This window comes from Mesoplodon bidens, assembly GCF_964165515.1.
Source record: "Mesoplodon bidens genome assembly, chromosome: 7".
Lineage (NCBI taxonomy): Eukaryota > Metazoa > Chordata > Mammalia > Artiodactyla > Ziphiidae > Mesoplodon > Mesoplodon bidens.
Window position 1 is genome coordinate 83628827 of NC_138164.1, and position 23495 is coordinate 83652321.

At 36.6% G+C, this 23495-nt stretch overlaps 1 protein-coding gene across 1 annotated transcript in view; it reads left to right on the plus strand.

Annotated features, from left to right (window-relative positions):
- LUZP2 (leucine zipper protein 2) overlaps nt 1-23495 on the plus strand; it is a gene marked incomplete at both ends in the record, with an annotated part of 467601 nt that overhangs the window by 227248 nt on the left and 216858 nt on the right. Inside the window, 3 exons of the mRNA XM_081240711.1 lie at nt 3206-3276; nt 16631-16712; nt 23321-23383. Of these exons, the coding sequence (XP_081096837.1) occupies nt 3206-3276; nt 16631-16712; nt 23321-23383 (216 nt within the window). The remainder of the gene's footprint in view (nt 1-3205; nt 3277-16630; nt 16713-23320; nt 23384-23495) is intronic.

Here is a 23495-nt window from a genome sequence, read left to right on the forward strand (position 1 = left end):
ATATATTTTAATATTTTCCTTTAACATTGTATTTATTGAATACATACTGTATACTAAAAGCTTTGCATGTATTATAGGATTTAATTATCATAATATATCAATGAGGGTAGGCACTATAAATGTGAGTTTTCTTGTTACACTTGAGAAATCATGCTTGAATATCACAAAGGAAACCAGAGTTTAAATGCAGGCAGTCTGACTCCAGAGCCGGTCTGTTAGTTATCGCACTGAACCAAGTTTCTGAACCTTGTGTAATCACCATTGTTCTTAGCTTTTTAGTCCCATGATGATGATTATGATGTCAGCAACCACTACAGTTTATTGAATGCGGTCTCTTGTGTTAGGTCCTCTTTCTCCAATTTTTAATTAATTTTCACATGATGATTATGCTATGATTATTATTAGCCTCATTTTACAGGTGAGAAAACAGAGTTAGAAAAGGGGCCAGAATCTGAGAGCACAGAGAGAGTTAGGAGGTGGATCTGGTATTTTGAACCCAACATCCAAGCTCTTGTTCCAGAAGTTGTATTACATCTTGAGAACATGAAAATAACAGAAAAATTACTCACACTCCAGTAGGATACAGTGACAGGTAGCAAGATGGTAACAGTGCAGGAATAACAGTTCTATGGTAGAAGTTTGCACAGAGCATTAGGGACGCACTGACTAGGATGAAAATGGGTGCATTGATTTCCATATAGGAAGTTGAGGCCAGAATGCTACCTTTTCATTAAGTAGAAATTCACAAGTTTTATGAGACTTGAAAGAATATTTAAGACACCTGCACCTTCTTAGAGGCATGAAACACCTGGCACGTTGAGAATTTTTCAAGCTTATGGTGAAATAAATGCCCATGAGTGGTCAGCACTTCCAGCCAGGACACTCGGTATCTCTATACTAGCAGCCTAAGTTAAGTCAACCTAAGTGTCCATCGACAGATGAATGGATAAAGAAGATGTGGCACATATATACAATGAAATATTACTCAGCCATAGCAAGAAATGAAATTGAGTTATTTGTAGTGAAGTGGATGGACCTTGAGACTGTCATACAGAGTGAAGTAAGTCAGAAAGAGAAAAACAAATACCATAATACCATATGCTAACACATATATATGGAATCAAAAAAAAAAGACTTCGGATTACAGTCTAGGAAATTACTTGAAATAAACGTACAGTTTTGTGGAGTTACTTTTTGAAAGGGTAATACACCTATCAGTAAATGTAATTGCAACCTTTTAAAATGCCTTTTATTTATTTTGTGACAGCCATTGTGCAAGGTGTTTTTTATTTAATTTTTATCTTATTAAATCCCCTCAACAAGCTTTTCACAAAATAAGATAATATTTTACTCATTGTACAGTGAGGAAACGAAATTCAAAGAAGCTACAGGAATCTCCCAAAGTCATACATCTAATAAATGTTGATTCCAGGTTTCAAACTCATAGTAAATAAATAAATATATTGCCCATTGTACACTTTTTTTCATATATTTTTCCAGTGGGGCTTCATAAAGACATGAGCTTTGAAAGCCTTGTTCATCTCTGTAACCATAGCACCTGGATGGCATCACAATATAGATCCATAAATAAACATTGTATTAATTAAGTAGTAGGTATATCAATCTTTGGTATCCTTAAAGTCATCAAAATTATTTTCCAAGATGTATACCCCACTTCTCTGGACATTGCTGGGGAAATAATAATCAAATACTCATGAGTTCTTCTAATTGGATACATTTTTCAGACCCTCATCTGCATACCTACCCTTTTCATATTTTCATTTCTTCATTTCATGTTTTGTTTTGGTTTTAATTTCTTGAGGATAGTGCCATGCCCTTTTAATCTTTGTTTCCTTCAGAATGCCTGGAGTGTAGCAGATGGTAAATTGAATAAGCATATTTTTATTCTGCTTTTCACCAAGTGCTTTCACACATCTATTATCCCCTTTGAGTTTTCCAGTAACTGTCTAATGTAGGCTCTTCAAAATTCTCATCCCTGTTTATCAGATAAGGAAGTCAAAGTGCAGATTTTGTGACCTGTCCCAGGTCATATGGCCATGATGCACTTTGAACTGTAAATCCCATGATTGGTGATTTTCCCCCAAACCTGCTTTTTTGTGTTTTATGTCAAGCTACTCTTTTCAAATAAACAGAGCACCTTTTATTGGCTGCTTCCTAATTATGATGTCAATCAGTCATTTTAGGGAAAAAGGTTCTCTTGTGATGTTCACCCCACCACATCCATATCAGAATACTTAACTTACTACATGAAAATTGTTTCTAGCATTAGGCTGAAAAATTGGTGAAGGCAGACACTATGGCTTTGTTGTTAAATAAATATTAGGTAAGCAACACGTTTGCCATTCTTGTTATTGTCAGTTCCTTACCTGTCATAGCTTCTCTTTTTACAAACAATGTTATTGCCTCTGTTTCAACTTTTAATATCAAAAAGGATAGGTTACCCTGTTAAATAATATACTAAGTATAAATAACAAAGTTTTCAGGGAAGGATTAACGGGTCAGATTCTCTAATGAGAAAAGCTCATGTGGGCTTTTTTCTTTTAATTCATGGTCTGTCAATGCTGAATTTGCCAGAGTAAATAAACAGTAATGACTGAGGTGGTATTTTTTTTCTTTAATACACTATCTATACAGAACAGTTACAATTTTAAATGGCCCTAGTTTTTCTATGCACTCTAATGCATTACTCATAAATAATAAATAGACAAGACCAAACAGGTGCATGCCATTTGACTGCTTTCATCCTGATGTATTATTACTTAGCTTATTTAGGGAGGCCTTTTATGTCCCCTTGTGTTTGTAGAAACTATGCCAGAACCAGTTTAACATGCCTGCAGAGAACATAGTAAAACTTCAAATGAAGAGCAGAAGATATGTTTTATATTCACTTATAAAGAGACCTAGGTATTTGGAGAGTACTTTCTCCTCCACTGAACCTCTAAAGGCTGAATCTCAGTTCATTCCCTTTCACTCACTGTGTAGCACTTGCACCACTTGGTGTCATAAATTGTGCATCCTGAGAGCCTATGTGCATCCTGAGAGCCATGGGGACCATCATGGCCTTGTTTATACATTCTTATTTCAGGGCATAAGTGCAGCCACACCTTGTGCCATAAACACAAAAGTAAAGTAAGCTTCAATTTATCACCTGAATAAGACTTCCTTTTCCCACTTTTCTTATCAGAGTTTGAAAAACGATGAGAAATCTGCCAAAACTGATGTTCAGAAGCTTCTAGAAATAGGTCAGAAACAAAGGTAAGGCTGTGTTTTCCTTTTATTTTCTTAGTTCTTTTTCTCCATAGCCAAACTCCATTCAGAGACTTCACAAGGATAAGTTTATTCTAAATGCATTCATTTCTTTATATTCTTACTTATACTTTAATGTATAAGAATCTTGTTCAAATGTAGATCCTTATAAAATAAGTGTAGGGTGGCGCTTGAGATTCTGCATTTCTAACACGTTCCCTGGTGATGGGTGATCCCGATACTATGCTGCTCATCTGCGGATCTCAATTCAACCGTTAAGGATCTGGAGTACTTTCCTTTATTGTCCCACTAAGATGGGCCCACATAAGTCTGCCCATCAATAAATCCAATAACAATGACATCAGTGGGCCACTGTTTGTTTTTTTTTTTTCCAGATTCTGTGATCTTATAACTTGTAGAGGATTTTGGCCTTTTTTAATAGTATCAAAACTTGATTGTGGCAATAGTGGTGGGGGGTGGTAAGAAATGGGGTAAACTTAACGCAGTAGAATTGGAACAGTTTTATTATTGTTGCTATGTTTATTTTGGAAGGAAGTGCACTATGAGCTAGATTTCTATATGACTTGAAATTGCTTCTCAAGGAAAAAAAGGAAAAGCCAAAGTATTTTAAGGTAGAAACAAGTCAGCATTTGTTATTTGTTATACGTTTACTAGAGGCTCTACTAGATGCTTTATATTTTTTTTTCTTGTTTCAACACCACAAGTATAGATTAAATATTATTGTCCCCATTCAGTAAATGGGAAAATGTTGCTCAAAATGCTTAAGTGAATGGATGAGAGTTGTGTTAATTGGAATTTGCTCTGCTGTGTCTTACCCATAGCCATACCCTTTCAAGATAGTTTACTGATCCAAAGCAAAAAGCTGTTTAAAAAGTTGACAGATGCTACACTATGTAGTCCCTTCTCACCATCTTCTATCTTCTCCACTGACCTTGCCTCTTGATGCAGAAACCTCATTGCATTGAGGGGATGACATGTTAAAAATCAAATTAAGCATCTTATATTGACTCTTGTTATTATTTAAATGGAATCATTATTTATCGAACATGAAATTCTCTCCAAAGTCCAATATTAAAAAGATGTCATATAAAATATGGGTCTGAGCATGTTTCCAAAATTACATGATTTTAAATTATTTTATTGGTTTGAAATAATCCACTTTTTAAAACACCTGTGCTCAATATCACACAAGTATTTGTGATTCACTGAGTTAGTGAAGAATTATAAACAATATTTTCAATAGAAATAGCTAGTCAAAATGTTACCAAGCCTAAGCTTGTACTGCTCCCTGCACAACAGGCCAATAATCGAGAGACGAGTTCTTGAGGCAAGAAATAGTGACTTTATTCAGAAAGCCATAAAAACTGAGAAGATCGTGGGCTTGTGCCCCAAAGAACCATCTTGCCTGAGTTAGAATTCAGGCTCCTTTTATATAATAAAACGGCAGCCTCCAGAGGGGATGTGTTAATTTCTTCTTCCCTGCAGTCACTCACAGGTAGACCTTGTCAGGATGTTTCCTGTGAGCTAAACAAAGGTATTTTAGCTTAATGCTCATTACATGGGATTCAGAGTTCCCAGAGATGGACCTTTATGTATAATATAAGCTTATAGGCAACATCCCTTTAGTGATCAACTTGTAATAGAATACAAAAGGTTCTTCCCTCTTACAAAAACAGACCAAGAGTCATTGAAAATTATCACTTTTTGTAGAGTCTTCCATGTTGGGAAAAGATAATAAACAAAAACATAAAAATAGAAATGACTGGGGCTTCCCTGGTGGCGCAGCGGTTGAGAGTCCGCCTGCCGATGCAGGGGACACGGGTTCATGCCCCGGTCCGGGAAGATACCACATGCTGCAGAGCAGCTGGGCCTGTGTGCCATGGCCACTGAGCCTGCGTGTCCGGAGCTTGTGCTCCGCAACGGGAGAGGCCACAGCAGTGAGAGGCCCCCATACCGCAAAAAAATAAATAAATAAAATAAAATAAAATAAAAAAATAGAAATGACTTCTGCATAATGCATGTGCAATACCAGTGAGAGGGTTGCAGTGACTGAAGAAGACAGATTGAGTCAGGAAAGATCAGAAAATAAAGCTGTTGTGCATAGACTGGGACCACTCTTAAAGGTTAGCTCAGAGTGGACTTCAGCATAATCAACAGAAAACCCATTCATGTAGCTCTGTAAAAGAATGATATAATTAAAGAATTATATTAGGGGAATTATTCTGACAACATTGTTCAAGGCAGAAAGAAAGAGACATAGACCAGGTTGAGGAAAGGTCCCCTAGAGAAGAGACAGAGAGATCTCATCAGTGAGGACCATGGAGTGAAAGAGCAACGAAATCAGCCTTTCTTTATTGCAGGAGAGACACAGATGAAGAGACAGGCTTATGCATGATGTGAATAAGGAAAAACCTATTCCTTTAGCTTACTGATATTTTCTTAAATTATCTATGGTTGTTTCTACATGACACAAAATATCCAGGCAAATGAGGAAAAACATGGTTAGAGTTATTAAGAATTTCAGGCCATCATCTATACATTTGGCATGGTATACAGATAGCCAGATGATGGACCAAGGTTTTCAATGAATGTGTTAAATGGAGCATATATTTTGGTATTGTGATTTCAAAGTTTTATCCAAAATTATAAAATTTGTTAAAATGCATAACTTGTATAATGTACACACAGTCAGCATGGAAAATTCAATAAATCCTAACAATAGGTGACTTCTCAAAAGTATAATACATTTGATATATTAGTTTTTGCGTTTAGTTAGAGTTATAAAAATCATGCTTATCTGAATGTGAAGGAGGCTATATATCTCATTTCCAAAATAAAAGAGATTAATAAACAGTAAAAGAGGAAAAAAATATCTCAGACTATAAAAAGTATTAACTGATGGCAAATTTAGAAGTATTATCAGAGCCTGAAAGACTAAAATGTATTGCAGATGCCATTTGGCTATACACCCAGTTCTCAGTAACTACCTGTCCTCTGGGATCCTTGCCACCTGGCCCTTACCTGGTGAAGTAGTCCCTAGAAGTCATGTTGCTTTTATGTGTCTCTGACATCACTGGCTACAGTTAATTACCTCATAGGTGTCTACCAAAACAAAACTGAATCAGTTAGAAGTTCCTTCTTGGAATTGTAACCAACAGGCAACTAATAAAGTCTCTCTGTGTAACTGTACTAGATTGTAAGTAAGTAAACGCAGAGGATATGGCATGGTCATAAACAACCAGGTAGCAAGAGCAGCATGTCTTTCTGCCAAAGAGGTACAGAGAAAGGAATGTATATATGTGTGTTTGTGTGTGTGGTGTATGTGTGCGCCTGTGCACATGCACGCATAGTTTTACGTGAGCAGGAGAAAGTTGCATTGACTCTTGATTGTTACATTTCAGAAATATTTAGACAGCTTAGGTAATATTCGTAGAAGAGTCCGCCGGTTGATGGAGAGACTTTTAAGCCATACTATGTGAAGAGTGAGAGTATGTAACCAAAAAATAGAGACCCTGGGAGATAGGAGAGTACCCTGAAGTTTCTGAAAAGCTGTCTTGAAAATAAAAAGGAATAAAACAGTTTACTCTCTATGGTGGATGGTGGGTAGAGATTTTGAGAAGGCAGTTTTGGACTCTGTGTACTAATGGATTTTAGTATATCGAGTTCTCTGTAAAGGAAAAGAATGCCTGAGATAGTGGCAAGGTTTCTATCTGTGATGTTATGACAATACAATCTGGTAAGCACATGAAAAAAATACCTTCCTGTAGGGTAGGGTATTTTTGTATTTATAATTGGGGATGGAAGATGTGTGAAACAGCTGCCTTTTAAAATCCCTTGTAACCATGAAATTCTATGGTAAAATGTACTCAACATCCGAGAGACCCTATCACAGTGTCGCTGGAGCCAACAGTTGTTTAGAATTCAAGCTTCAGTTCAGTGCCAAATAGGGCCCAAGAGTAGCTCTACATAGTTTGTGCAAATCCCATTTGGTGGTGGGGGGGGGTGGTCGGAGTAGAACTGAGCAAGTTGTGGGACAGGAGTTTGGGACCACCTAAAGCATGGGAGCAGTGAGAATGTGCAGAAATAAGTCTGAAAAAGGAGATGGAAAGATTCAGCAGTTTCAAAAGTCCTGCTTTGCCATTCTGTCTGATAGCTTTCCTCGCCATGAAAATGAGAATTCTCCACCTTCTCCAGCTTTTAACAGCTTTTCCAACTTATTTTTTACTTACTCCCTATTGCCTATAGATGTCAGTATGTGGGCATTTTTGAATATATACATACATATATAAACACTTATTTTTATTTTTATAAAATATATGAATTTTATCATTTAATTTTAAAATATATGTATCACTTTAAAATAAAAATGAGAATTTTAAAATCCAGAAATAACGAATAAGTATTACAAGATTTTATTATAACTTTTTTCTAGTTGGAAATATAATAGTCCTATTGCATTTTTATTCAGTACTTGTTGAAGATTTGAGTGTTAGGAATAGAATGTAGATCCTTCCTTCTTTCTTTCTCCCTGTCTCCCTCAATAGGGGTAGTATAATGACTCTCTAGAATTTGAGCACCTAGTCTGCAGAACACAATTATACCACCTCTTTATGTATCAGTTTTCCATTTTATGGAGTGCCTGGTATACTGTAAGCCTACAATATATGTAAATATTACTATTATTTTGTATTATATTATGCCACACATGCTCTTTGTGGAAAATATCAGGAGAAATAATGGAAGCCTACATGTGAAACAATTGTGATAAATGAAAACTGGTTTGAGGCCGTAATGGAAGCTGAGAATTAAAATCCACTTTAAGCAAAAGCATGTTAAAGCTTTACCCAAACAAGCATAAATCATCTAAAAACCAAAGTGACTGTAATTAGTTTATAACTTGTTCCTGTTATACGTTGCCTTGATCAACAAAATTCAGACTGATTCCAGCGATCGTATAGACTTTCATGGATATTCCTAAAATTGAAACTGGGACCTAATAGTTTCTAGAGTAATCATTAAGTCCTTCTGGATGAAAGAGCAGCTGGTGGTTGTGCAGGATGTGGTGGTCAAAGAATGAACACAAGGACCTCAAGTGGTGCCAGTGGTTGTGATAATCGTCTCGTGTATTAAGTGATTATTTTCCAGGCATTTGCTAAGCATTTTGCCTATATAATATCTTCTAAACCTCACTATAAACCTATGAGGTAGTTGTATTATTGTGCCCATTTATAGGTGAAAAAAAAAATGAGTCTAAGAACATGCTTTCCTATACCATAGTCTCTTTACTGTTGTTACACACCAAGAAAATATTTTTGTTCCAGAAGTTGTCTTTTGGCTCTAGACTGGAAATTTTAGTTTGTCTGCTGCTAAGACTAGAAGAGGTTTCTGTTTGGTTCTTGCTGTTGCTTTGAAGGAGTTTATTCCTCTAGCCATACTTAACACACACCTACACACACACTCACTCATATACTGTTATCTGCTATCTGAACTTTTTTTTTTACATCTTTATTGGAGTATAATTGCTTTACAATGGTGTGTTAGTTTCTGTCTTATAACAAAGTGAATCAGTTATACATATACATAAGTTCCAATATCTCTTCCCTTTTGCGTCTCCCTCCCTCCTACCCTCCATATCCCACCCCTCTAGGTGGTCACAAAGCACCGAGCTGATCCCCCGGTGCTATGCGGCTGCTTCCCACTAGCTATCTATTTTACATTTGGTAGTGTATATATGTCCATGCCACTCTCTCACTTTTTCACAGATTAACCTTCCCCCTCCCCATATCCTCAAGTCCATTCTCTAGTAGGTCTGTGTCATTATTCCTGTCTTACCCTTAGGTTCTTCATGACATTTTTTTTTCTTAAATTCCATATACATGTGTTAGCATACGGTATTTGTCTTTCTCTTTCTGACTTACTTCACTCTGTAGGACAGACTCGAGGTCCATCCACCTCATTACAAATAGCTCAATTTCGTTTCTTTTTATGGCTGAGTAATATTCCATTGTATATATGTGCCACATCTTCTTTATCCATTCATCCGATGATGGATGCTTAGGTTGTTTCCATCTCCAGGCTATTGTAAACAGAGCTGCAATAAATATTTTGGTACATGACTCTTTTTGAATTATGGTTTTCTCAGGGTATATGCCCAGTAGTGGGATTGCTGGGTCATATGGTAGTTCTATTTGTAATTTTTTAAGGAAGCTCCATACTGTTCTCCATAGTGGCTGTACCAATTCACATTCCCACCAGCAGTGCAAGAGTGTTCCCTTTTCTACACACCCTCTCCAGCATTTATTGTTTCTAGATTTCTTGATGATGGCCATTCTGACTGGTGTGAGATGATATCTCATTGTACTTTTGATTTGCATTTCTCTAATGATTAATGATGTTGAGCATTCTTTCATGTGTTTGTTGGCAGTCTGTATATCTTCTGTGGAGAAATGTCTATTTAGGTCTTCTGCCCATTTTTGGATTGGGTTGTTTGTTATTGAGCTGTATGAGCTGCTTGTAAATTTTGGAGATTAATCCTTTGTCAGTTGCTTCATTTGCAAATATTTTCTCCCATTCTGAGGGTTGTCTTTTGGTCTTGTGTATGGTTTCCTATGCTGTGCAAAAGCTTTTAAGTTTCATTAGGTCCCATTTGTTTATTTTTGTTTTATTTCCATTTCTATAGGAGGTGGGTCAAAAAGGATCTTGCTGTGACTTATGTCATAGAGTGTTCTGCCTATGTTTTCCTCTAAGAGTTTGATAGTTTCTGGCTTTACATTTAGGTCTTTAATCCATCTTGAGCTTATATTTGTGTATGGTGTTAGGGAGTGATCTAATCTCATATTTTACATGTACCTGTCCAGTTTTCCCAGCACCACTTATTGAAGAGGCTGTCCTTTCTCCACTGTACATTCCTGCCTCCTTTATCAAAGATAAGGTGACCATATGTGCGTGGGTTTATCTCTGGGCTTTCTATCCTGTTCCATTGATGTATGTTTCTGTTTTTATGCCAGTACCATACTGTCTTGATTACTGTAGCTTTGCAGTATAGTCTGAAGTCAGGGAGCCTGATTCCTCCAGCTCCATTTTTCGTTCTCAAGATTGCTTTGGCTACTCGGGGTCTTTTGTGTTTCCATACAAAGTGTGAAATTTTTTGTTCTAGTTCTGTGAAAAATGCCAGCGGTAATTTGATAGGGATTGCATTGAATCTGTAGATTGCTTTGGGTAGTAGAGTCATTTTCACAATGTTGATTCTTCCAATCCAAGAACATGGTATATCTCTCCATCTATCTGTATCATCTTTAATTTCTTTCATCAGTGTCTTATAATTTTCTGCATACAGGTCTTTTGTCTCCTTAGGTAGGTTTATTCCTATTTTATTCTTTTTGTTGCAATGGTAAGTGGGAGTGTTTTCTTGATTTCTCTTTCAGATTTTTCATCATTAGTGTATAGGAATGCAAGAGATTACTGTGAATTAATTTTGTATCCTGCTACTTTACTAAATTCATTGAATAGCTCTAGTAATTTTCTGGTAGCATCTTTAGGATTCTCTATGTATAGTAACATGTCATCTGCAAACAGTGACAGCTTTACTTCTTCTTTTCTAATTTGGATTCCTTTTATTTCCTTTTCTTCTGATTGCTGTGGCTAAAACTTCCAACACTATGTTGAATAAGAGTGGTGAGAGTGGGCAACCTTCTCTTGTTCCTGATCTTAGTGGAAATGCTTTCAGTTTTTCACCATTGAGGATGATGTTGGCTGTGGGTTTCTCATATATGGCCTTTATTATGTTGAGGAAAGTTCCCTCTATGCCTACTTTCTGGAGGGATTTTGTCATAAATGGCTGTTGAATTTTGTTGTAAGCTTTCTCTGCATCTATTGAGATGACCATATGGTTTTTCTCCTTCAATTTGTTAATATGATGTATCACATTGATTGATTTGTGTATATTGAAGAATCCTTGCATTCCTGGAATAAACCCCACTTGATCATGGTGTATGATCCTTTTAATGTGCTGTTAGATTCTGTTTGCTAGTATTTTCTTGAGGATTTTTGCATCTATGTTTATCAGTGGTATTGGCTTTTAGTTTTCTTTCCTTGTGGCATCTTTGTCTGGTTTTGGTATCAGGGTGATGGTGGCCTCATAGAGTGAGTTTGGCAGTGTTCCTCCCTTTGCTATATTTTGGAAGAGTTTGAGAAGGATAGGTATTAGCTCTTCTCTAAATGTTTGATAGAATTCGCCTGTGAAGCCATCTGGTCCTGGGCTTTTTTTTGTTGGAAGATTTTTTATCATAGTTTCAATTTCAGTGCTTGTGATTGGTCTGTTCATATTTTCTATTTCTTCCTGATTCAGTCTTGCTAGGTTGTGCATTTCTAAGAATTTGTCCATTTCTTCCAGGTTGTCCATTTTTTGGCATAGAGTTGCTTGTAGTAATCTCTCATGATCTTTTGTATTTCTGCAGTGTCCGTTGTTACTTCTCCTTTTTCATTTCTAATTCTATTGATTTGAGTCTTCTCCCTTTTTTTCTTCATGAGTCTGGCTATAGACTTATCAATTTTCTTTATCTTCTCAAGGAACCAGCTTTTAGTTTTATTGATCTTTGCTATCGTTTCCTTCATTTCTTTTTCATTTATTTCTGATCTGATCTTTATGATTTCTTTCCTTCTGCTAACTTTGGGGTTTTTTTGTTCTTCTTTCTCTAATTGCTTTAGGTGCAAGGTTAGGTTGTTTATTTAAGATGTTTCCTGTTTCTTAAGGTAGGATTGTATTGCTATAAACTTCCCTCTTAGAATTGCTTTTGCTGCATCCCATAGGTTTTGGGTCGTTGTGTCTCCATTGTCATTTGTCTCTAGGTATGTTTTGATTTCCTCGTTGATTTCTTCAGTGATCACTTCGTTATTAAGTAGTGTATTGTGTAGCCTTCATGTGTTTGTATTTTTTAGAGATCTTTTCCTTTAATTGATATCTAGTCTCATAGTGTCGTCAGAAAAGAAAGTTGATACAATTTCAATTTTCTTAAATTTTCCAAGGCTTGATTTGTGACCCAAATGTGATCTATCCTGGAGAATGTTTCATGACCACTTGAGAAAAATGTGTATTCTGTTGTTTTTGGTTGGAATGTCCTATAAATATCAATTAAGTCCATCTTGTTTAATGTATCATTTAAAGCTTGTGTTTCCTTATTTATTTTCATTTTGCATGATCTGTCCATTGGCGAAAGTGAGGTGTTAAATTCCCCTACTATGAATGTGTTACTGTCGATTTCCCCTTTTATGGCTGTTAGTATTTACCTTATGTGTTGAGGTGCTCCTAATTTGTGTGCATGAATATTTACAATTGTTATATCTTCTTCTTGGATCGGTGCCTTGATCATTATGTAGTGTCCTTCTGTGTCTCTTCTAATAGTCTTTCTTTTAAAGTCTAATTTGTCTTATATAAGAATTGCTACTCCAGCTTTCTTTTGGTTTCCATTTGCATTCAATATCTTTTTCCATCACCTCACTTTCAGTTTGTATGTGTCTCTAGGTTGAAGTGTGTCTCTTGTAGACAGCATATCTATGGGTCTTGTTTTTGTATCCATTCAGCCACTCTGTGTCTTTTGGTGGGAGCATTTAGTCCATTTACATTTAAGGTAATTATCGCTATGTATGTTCCTATTCCCATTTTCTTAATTGTTTTGGGTTTGTTATTATAGATCTTTTCCTTCTCTTGTGTTTCTTGCCTAGAGAATATCCTTTAGCATTTGTTGTAAAGCTGGTTTGGTGGTGCTGAACTCTCTCAACTTTTGCTTTTCTGTAAAGGTTTTAATTTCTCTATCAAATCTGAATGAGATCCTTGCTGGGTAGAGTAATCTTGGTTGTAGGTTTTTCTTCTTCATCACTTGAAATATGTCCTGCCACTCCCTTCTGGCTTGTAGAGTTTCTGCTGAAAGTTCAACTGTTAACCTTATGGGGATTCCCATGTGTGTTATTTGTTGTTTTTCCCTTGCTGCTTTTAATATGTTTTCTTTGTATTTAATTTTTGACAGTTTGATTAATGTGTGTCTTGGCATGTTTCTCCTTGGACTTATCCTGTATGGGACTCTCTGTGCTTCCTGGACTTGATTAACTTGATTAACTATTTCCTTTCCCATATTAGGGAAGTTTTCAACTATAATCTCTTCAAATATTTTCTCAGTCTCTTTCTTTTTCTCTTCTTCTTCTGGAACCGCTGTAATTCGAATGTTGGTACGTTTAATGTTGTCCCAGACGTCTCTGGGACTGTCCTCAGTTCTTTTCATTCTTTTTTCTTTATTCTGCTCTGCAGTAGTTATTTCCACTATTTTATCTTCCACCTCACTTATCCGTTCTTCTGCCTCAGTTACTCTGCTATTGATCCCTTCTAGAGTATTTTTAATTTCATTTATTGTGTTGTTCATTGTTGCTTGTTTCATCTTTAGTTCTAGGTTCTTGTTAAACGTTTCTTGTGTTTTCTCTATTTCCAAGATTTTGGATCATTGTTACTATCATTATTCTGAATTCTTTTTCAGGTAGACTGCCTATTTCCTCTTCATTTGTTAGGTCTGGTGGGTTTTTATCTTGCTCCTTCACATGCTGTGTGTTTTTCTGTCTTCTCATTTTGCTTATCTTACTGTGTTTGGGGGTCTCCTTCTTGCAGGCTGCAGGTTCGTAGTTCCCGTTGTTTTTGGTGTCTGTCCCCAGTGGCTGAAGTTGGTTCAGTGTGTTGTGTAGGCTTCCTGGTGGAGGGGACTAGTGCCTGTGTTCTGGTGGATGAGGCTGGATCTTGTCTTTCTGGTCGGCAGGTCCACGTCTGGTGGTGTGTTTTGGGGTATCTGTGGACTTATGATTTTAGGCAGCCTCTCTTCTAATGGGGGGGGGTTGTGTTCCTGTCTTGCTAGTAGTTTGGCATAGGGTGTCCAGCACTGTAGCTTGCTGGTCGTTGAGTGAAGCTGGGTGTTGGTGTTGAGATGGAGATCTCTGGGAGATTTTCGCCATTTGATATTACGTGGAGCTAGGAGGTCCCTTGTGGACCAGTGTCCTGAAGTTGGCTCTCCCACCTCAGAGGCACATCCCTGACATCTGGCTGCAGCACCAAGAGACTTTCATCCACACAGCTCAGAATAAAAGGGAGAAAAAGTAGAAAGAACGAATGAAAGAATGAGGATAAAAGAAAATAAAATAATGTAAGGTAAAATAAAATAAAGTTATTAAAATAAAAAATTATTATTAAATAAAATATTTTTAAGTAAAAAAAAAAATAACCTGACAGATAGAACCCTAGTACAAATGGTGAAAGCAAAACTATACAGACAAAATCTCACACAGAAGCATACACATACACACTCACAAAAAGAGGAAAAGGGGAAAAAATAATAAATCTTGCTCTCAAAGTCCACCTCCTCAATTTGGGATGATTCGTTGTCTATTCAGGTATTCCACAGGTGCAGGTACGTCAAGTTGATTGTGGAGATTTAATCCACTGCTCCTGAGGCTGCTGGGAGAGATTTCCCTTTCTCTTCTTTGTTCTCACAGCTCCCGGGGTTCAGCTTTGGATTTGGCCCCGCCTCTGCATGTAGGTCTCCAGAGGGCGTCTGTTCTTCGCTCAGACAGGACGGGGTTAAAGGAGCCACTGATTCGGGGACTCTGGCTCACTCAGGCCGGGGAGAAGGAGGGGCGTGGAGACGTGGCGAGCGTGCGGCGGCAGAGGCCGGCATGACATTGCAGCAGCCTGAGGCACGCCGTGCGTTCTCCCGGGGAAGTTGTCCCTGGATCCCGGGACCGTCGCTGTGGCGGGCTGCACAGGTTTCCGGGAGGGGTGGTGTGGAGAATGACCTGTGCTCGCACACAGTCTTCTTGGTGGTGGTAGCAGCAGCCTTAGTGTCTCATGCCCGTCTCTGGGGTCCGCGCTGGATAGCCACGGCTCGCACCCGTCTCTGGAGCTCCCTTAAGCAGCACTCTTAATCCCCTCTCCTTGCGCACCGGGAAACAAAGAGGGAAGAAAAAGTCTCTTGCCTCTTCGGCAGTTCCAGGCTTTTCCTGGACTCCCTCCCGGGTAGCCGTGGTGCACAAATCCTTTCAGGCTGTGTTTATGAAGCCAACCCCAGTCCTATCCCTGTGCTCCAACCGAAGCCCGAGCCTCAGCTCCCAGACCCGCCCTCCGCGGCAGGTGAGCAGACAAGCCTCTCGGGCTGGTGAGTGCCGGTCGGCACCGATCCTCTGTGCGGGAATCTCTCCTCTTTGCTCTCCACACCCCTATTGCTGTGCTCTCCTCTTCGGCTTCGAAGCTCCCCCATCCACCACCCGCAGTCTCCGCCCGCCAAGGGGCTTCCTAGTGTGTGGAAACCTTTCCTTCTTCACGGCTCCCTCCCACTGGTGCAGGTCCCGTCCCTATTCTTTTGTCTCTGTTTATTCTTTTTTCTTTTGCCCTACCCAGGTACGTGGGGAGTTTCTTGCCTTTTGGGAGGTCTGAGGTCTTCTGCCAGCGTTCAGTAGGTGTTCTGTAGGAGTTGTTCCACGTGTAGATGTATTTCTGATGTATCTGTGGGGAGGAAGGTGATCTCTGCATCTTACTCTTCTGCCATCTTCCCTGTCTCTCCTATCTGAACTTTTTGAAGTGATAGCTTATGTGATAAAATGAAGGCACAGAAATATAATAACATTTGTCATAATTGAGAAAATCCTAAACCCTTAAGGGGAATTCATATTTATGGAAATATTTATATTTTTAATGTGAGACAGGGTCCATATGTCCTACTGAACTTGAGACACAATATGTATGTATGTGCAGATGTATTTTTTATTATCCCCAATAAATGAGTCAGCTTTTGCATTAAAAATAAGTCTTTTTTCTCTTTGTTTTTGCAAAAAGTCTCAGACCTTATACAGTATATCTAAAACAATGCTTTAGAATTAGTTAATGTAGAACATCCAAGGGACTGATAATTTTTCCCATGAGCAAGTCTATGGTAACTTTTTTTCTAAACAGCATGTTCACACCCTGGCATGCTGTCACTAAAATTACCTTTCTAACTCTAATTATTATATCGATTTGATTTAACACATTATGCAGTTCACAGATGATTCACACAGTAGGATTCTTATAAGACACAATAACAAGGCAATTTCCCTTAAATACAGCTTGCTTTTAGTGCTTGCATGGGAGAGAAGACTCTTTATTACCAGAGTCCTGAGATACATCTTGTATGTTTAACCGTGGCTCTGTATATTCTAGTTATGTTTCCTATATATATATATATGTATATACAGCAAAACCTCCTTTCATCGTATAAATAGGAAATAAGAGATTTATATCATGTCTCTCTTTTGCTCTCTATTTTCTACTAAACAGAGAACAAATGAAGTCTCTCCAGGAGGCCCTGGAAAATCAGCTTAAAGAGACAACTGAGAAAGCAGAAAAACAGCAGGCTACTGTAAGTGTTTCTCTTCTGTGTCCTTTGCTTTGGGGCTGGAAAATTGTTAACTTTTTTCCCTAAAATCATTATGGAACAAATACACCAGTGACAAATATAAATGAAAGTACAATGAAAAAAACACAATCAACAAGATTATAAAAATACTTAGCAGCAATCATTCCAAAAAAATATTTTCTTTGTATTTGATTCTTAGGGGTCTTCTGATTCCCAACCCTTATTTATGGATGAAAAACTCAGGGCAAGAGTGTTGGTGTCAGGCCCCCTATCAGTGGCTCTTGAATTTTGGGGTGTGACCTTGAACTAAGTTAAGCTATACAGATCCCTAAGCCATACCCTACATCCACTGAATAGACATCTCCCAAGGGTGGAGCCACACCATCTGCCTATTTAATCAACTACACAGGTGATTCTGAGACACCCCAAAGTTTAAGAATCAAACTTCTCTTCAGATTTTCTCTCTCAAAATGATGTCCTATTGACCCTCACGTTTCAATTCTTATAACTAATATTCACCATGGGCAGGAGAGATGGTTCTCTGGATAATAGTGCTAAAAACTAGATTTCTACCTCATTCCCCACATACACTTATGTACCATTTATGGAGATTGAACCTTTTATCTTGTGTGAGGACCTGAATCTAATTCAAAATATAGTATATTAATAGAAAATTTGAGGTATAGTAAGACCAATAGATCAGGAAACAATTACCTTGGAAAGATAGTTTATTTCTCACAGTTCCCAAGAGAGGGGCATGCCACATGACCAGGGACCACGTAGGGAAGCACCAGGTCAGGCACAAGGCAAAGGAAGGTGGGGAAACTATGGACAAGAGCCTTTACTGTGGTTTCTGTGGGAAGGAATGGGCTAGGCAGGGTAAGCAGGCCTAGGATTGGCCCATTTCAGTGATTTCAGCAGGCTCTGGGGCACAGGGACAATTTTTCTGGTACCCGGCCCTGGGGTGATTAAGGCAGGTGGATAGTCGTCTGAAGTGTGAGAACCCAGTACAAGGGGTGGCTGGAGTTCTAGGCTCTGTATTGGTTAGTGTGTATTTGAAAAGCTTACCACCAGGAAGAGTGGGTGGGGAAGGAGCATCGATGAGGAAGGCAGGAGGTCAAGATAGGATGACTCAAGCATATTATTGGGTTGTCCATAACAAGGCTAGTCTGCATATATGTGTAAGGTAGGTGTTAAAGCATCAAGTTTACAGAAGCTAGAAACAGGACTAATACAAGGTCTCCATCCAGGTTGATTACCTGGGATCCCAGGCCCTTTAAGAATTGTCATCCTGCCTTTCTTTTGCAAGTCTTTCTTGAATAATCTGGATTAGGGTATAAAGTTTTGCTTCTGAAACTTAGCCCTGTCTGTCATCTGAGGTACCTGCTTCTTGGAGACAGTCTTTGTAATAATGGCTGTTGATTCTCCTGGGTGCAGGATTATTTCTTGTTAATAAATTCACTGTTATCTGTCCAGCCCACCTGTAAGGATGAGCATCTTTGTTCTTCTCTGTTATGCCATGGCAACACTCACTGCTAACCTACAAGGTGTCCTAGTTTCTGGCTCTTTGGACAGCGGGTGTTACATAAAAGAACAGACATATTTTTAGCACTATCATGTTGATTCCTCCCCTCAGAATCTGACCCAGCATAAGTAGCAACCCTAATTGCAATCCCATTGCTTTCTTGACCTGTCACATTTAATCTCAACTTCTTCATAGCCCAGTCACAAATAATGACAGTTAGAACAGATAGAAATATTCACACATACTCTTTTCTCAGATTCTCACAATAAAACTGCACACTACTGTTGTTGTTTGTTTTGTTGTTTTTGTTTTTTTTTCTGAAAATGAATAACTCTTGCTTGTATTTACACAGCTAGCATTTGGAGAAGCCAAGGCATGAATCTGTGTTTATTCCAATATGTTATGTACACTGTGTCTAACATCCCAAAAGAAGAAAGCTCTAACATTTGAAAGAGCTCAACAAAAGTTAGAAGAGTCAAGTGTGGCAAAAGTGGGGACAAAGGATGCGTAGCTGGGAAGAAGGAGGAGACAGGACTGGCCGAGTCAGCTTTATCCTCACCTCAGAATCCTTGTAGTGCTTTTCTTAAAGTTCAGCATTGAATCTTGAGGGAGGATTTTCCTCTCCCACCCCAAAATACTCTACCAAACCAGAAACACCCTATATGTATTCATAACCTAACATGTGCTACAGAATAAGAATATTCTGGGTTTAAATTCCTAGTGGACAATCTACTATCTGTAAATTTGAATAAGCTCTTTAACTTCTGCAAGTTTCCTTATTTGAAGAATTTGGGGAATAATTAAAATTAAAATAACATACATAATTTCCCTAAAATTATATCTGGCATATAGTAGATAGTAGAATCTAAACTAAATTTGATCTCAATAGAAAGAAAAAAATAAAAAAATAAAATAAATAAATTATCCAATTGAAAGAAAAATGAAGGCAAAAGAATTACTGTTGGCAAAAGTTTCAGTGTATTAGAAATAACAATAAATGGGTTAATTTTAATAATAATTTTTAAAAGACACAGAATAACTGCAATTAAGAAATTAGGACAATATATGCAAATGTGCTAATTTTAACAACTGAGAAGACCACATACTTAAAATAAGCAATACAGGAAAATATATGCAAAACAACATAAAAGAAGTAAATGATTGACAGCAATATTAATGCTGGCAAAGAGAATTTAAGGCACAAATATAATGTAAGAGAAAGCATTATATGCTAGCAAAGAAAAATAAATAAATAAAATGAGGTGGTTATAGTTATAACCATCATAAACATAAACATACTTAACAAATCAGCTTCCATATCCATCAATCTATAAATGAAGGGAGAAATAGACAAATACAAAGATCTTAAAAATACAACTGGTAGGGCCTCCCTGGTGGCGCAGTGGTTGAGAGTCCGCCTGACGATGCAGGGGATACGGGTTCGTGCCCCGGTCTGGGAGGATCCCATATGCCGCGGAGCGGCTGGGCCCGTGAGCCATGGCCGCTGGGCCTGCGCATCCGGAGCCTGTGCTCCGCAACGGGAGAGGCCACAACAGTAAGAGGCCCGCGTACTACAAAAAAAAAAAAAAAAAAAAATACAACTGGTAGTAATAAATATTAGATATATAGAGAAATCTCTAAAAAAGTGACTATATTCTTTTTAAGCACGTGCAGAACATCTATAGAAATTTTATAGAAATATAATATGTATAATACAAAAAGCTATACACATTCAAAAATATGACTAGCATATATACTATGTTATTCAATCCTTTTGTTATACAATTTTAAATAAATTTTTATAAATGCTTAAACAATTCTTTATGTTTGGAAAATTTATAACACATTTTCTAATAACCCTTCTGTTAATAAGAAATAAAAGAAAGAAATACTTAATAATAGTGAAGACACTACATGCCAATATAATAATTGAGGTGAATTGATAGCCTTAAATGCTTTTTTCCAAAAAAATAAAAGATTAGCAACATAAATTCAAGAAGTTATTTATAAAGAAAAACAGTGCAATAAAGAGAGTATTATAAAGACTAGTGAAGACAATAATAAAATAGAAAACAAAAAAAGGTAAATTTAAGTTCTTTGAAAAGACTATGATAAAAGACTTTAAGATATGAGAAAGATTAAGAATAGAAAGAGACTCAAATTTTAAAATATTGAATTAAAAAAAGAGCTAATCTAAGAGTCATAATTGTAAGAGGAATTCAAACAAATAAGGTATTATGAGCAACAGTTCCCTGATACATTTAAAAATGTACATGTAAATTTCTAGATAAGTAACTATAAAATGCTAAAATTTCTGCAAGAAGAAATTCAGCACTTGAATAGCTGAACACAGTTGGAATTTTATTATGCTAAAAGACCCCCTTTCCCAAGTATTTCAAAGCCAGAAGGTTTTCATGGTGACTGCTACTAATTTTTAAAGATCAGTTAACTTCAAATATAGGCAAATATTTTCTGGAAAATAGAAAATAATTGAAAACTTTCACCTCATTTTACAAACTTCATCAGTTATGATTCCAAAATCAATTAATGGCTATATGTGTAAACTAATAGCTATTTTTCTACTAATGAATGTACATGTAAAAGGTCTATAAGAACAAATTCAAGACTATATTAACAAAATATTTCATCATGATCAATAAATGCAAATACCTGCAGAAATAAATAATACTTATCTTTTGGAGGGAATGTGTTTATGTTTTGAATTGAATGACTGATATTTTCTAAGTCAAAGTCCAGAGAGAGATGACAGAAAGCTTAACAAATATGGGACTAACATATATTTAGTAAAAGCATGATTTTTTTTTTTTTTAATGTGCATCTGGTGGGATCTAGGAAAAGATAGATTTCATACTACTGGGACTCATCACTTCCAAACTTTGGTAAAGACTCAAACTGTTTGTGCTTTTTCTCCCTATTTGAGGATTCTAGGTTAACTAAGGATTAAATAAGTATATATTTTAATTGTTGCAAATCATTCAACAATTATTCTTTCTGCTAGGAAGACTATAGCTGATGTAGTTGAAAGTTGGATAAGAAAGGGAGAATGAAATAATTGTAGTTGCTCACTCTCAAATAGAGGGAAAACATTTGTATTTGATTCTGTAAATATTGTGCTATTTTAGATTTGAGAGCAGATACTCTTATGTGCTGCCCTTGATTATATATCTAATTACTAAATTGAACTATCTCCCTAATGGGACAATGAGCGTGACTCAAATTTTCAGGTTGCTCCGAGGATCTTCATAATTAAAATGTAAGCTTGAAAATTGTTATGACCAAAATGAGGGACATAGTGGTTCTCAGGCTTCTGCTTCTGTTTTACATGTAGTTGGACCATCAAAAATGTTTTGGTTTAGGTTTTGTTACCTTTTGAGGAAATGGTAATACAAGGACACCTACACAAGCCAGAAAAGACAAGGTGTTAATACGTGTTGTAGCTTTACAGATGCACAACAAATATAATGTACAGAAAGTGAACAAGACTACTACACATCAAGTCTAGGATAGTGGTTACCTCTGGGGGGAGGGGAGGAAGAAAAATTAGGTGGGGCTTTAATAGTACTATAACATTTTCTTTACAAGGTCTGAAGAAAATTGGACAAAACATTTATATATACTTATTCTTAGGGTGGGCCCAGAAGCATTTTACATAGTATTACTCTTGTTCTTTTGTTTATGTTTGAAAGGTTTCAGAACTTTTTTTAATGTGTATATATACGGTAAAAATTAACTTTACTCCTAAATTTGATTTCCACTGACTTATTCTATCTCTAGAGATAATCCACATTACCAGTCTCTTCTGCATCATTCCAGGAATCCTCTAAGACTATGTTATTCAATATATAACCACCAGATACATCAGGCTTTTGAGCATTATAAAATGGCTAGTCCAAATTGAGATATGCTGTACATGTAAAACTCACAGTGGATTCTAAAGATATATTGCAAAAAAAAGTCAATTTATCACCATTAATCCATTACATGTCAAATTATACTATTTTGAATATATTGAATTAAATAAAATATATCAGTAAAATTAATTTTACCTGTTCTTTTTACTTTTTAAAAAAATGTGACTCGCAGAAAATTGAAAATTGGAGAAATTAAATGTTTCATCCACTGTCATACATTGACATAAATAGTGAACCCTCAGTGACCATAGAGTCTCATATTTTAGCTACTGTGCTATACTGAACTTTTTCAAAGCAGTCAGGCAGATAAAGATGCAGTGTTTATACAGATACAGTTTGAATAACTGGCCTAAGGGTACAGATTCTGACAATATCATATTCAGCAGGAAACATCATGGTTTCTCTGGTACAGTATTTATAACGTTCCATGCTTTTGAGGTCAGGAGCATCACTATGCAATTGCTCTAAAACCTGGCCTTATATAAAAATTACCTGGAGCATGTTTTAAGAAAAGAGATTCCTAGGCCCAACCCTAGAATTTAGCTTTGTTTAAGAACGACATTTTTAAAAATTGAAGTTTAGACAAGTAAGTGAATCACAGTCATAACATGCATTTCACAATTTAAAAAAATTTTTTAAACCTTTTTATTATGGAGAATTTCAAACTTACACAAAAGTGGAAGGAGTAGTATAATAAATCCCCATGAATCCATCAATTAACTTCAAGAATTAGCAACACATGGCCAATCTCATCTCAAGCATATCATTCTCTTGTCCCCTCTTCATTTTTTTTTTTATACAGTGGGTCCTCGTTGGTTATTTATTTTACATATAGCAATGTGTACAGTCAATCCCAAACTCCCTAACTATTCCTGCCCCCCAGATGAACTTATTTACAAAACAGAAACAGACTAAATTTAAAAAAATAATAATCTTTTATTACATAAGAAAAAGTTATGTGATATAACTAGTGGATATATTTATGAATTTGGCAATAAAAATGTGGATAATGAAAATTTTAACCCTTTGTTCTTTTTCGGTATTTGTTGACAAAGAGATAATTTTATTATATTTCAAAAATTGTGAAAATAAATTTATAAAAGCTGTAGAAATGAATTTGAAATATGTCTACATGATATTCTATTTATTTTCAGATTGCTTTTTTAAAGACTGAAATGGAGAGAAAGAACAAAATGATCCGAGATCTCCAAAATGAGGTAAGACATATTTCACGAAAATTTCATACAAGTCAAAGAATATACAGAAACAAACATATTGATTTGCCGTAAGCTCTGGGGTATAATCACATGCAAATATGTCCTTTAGTTA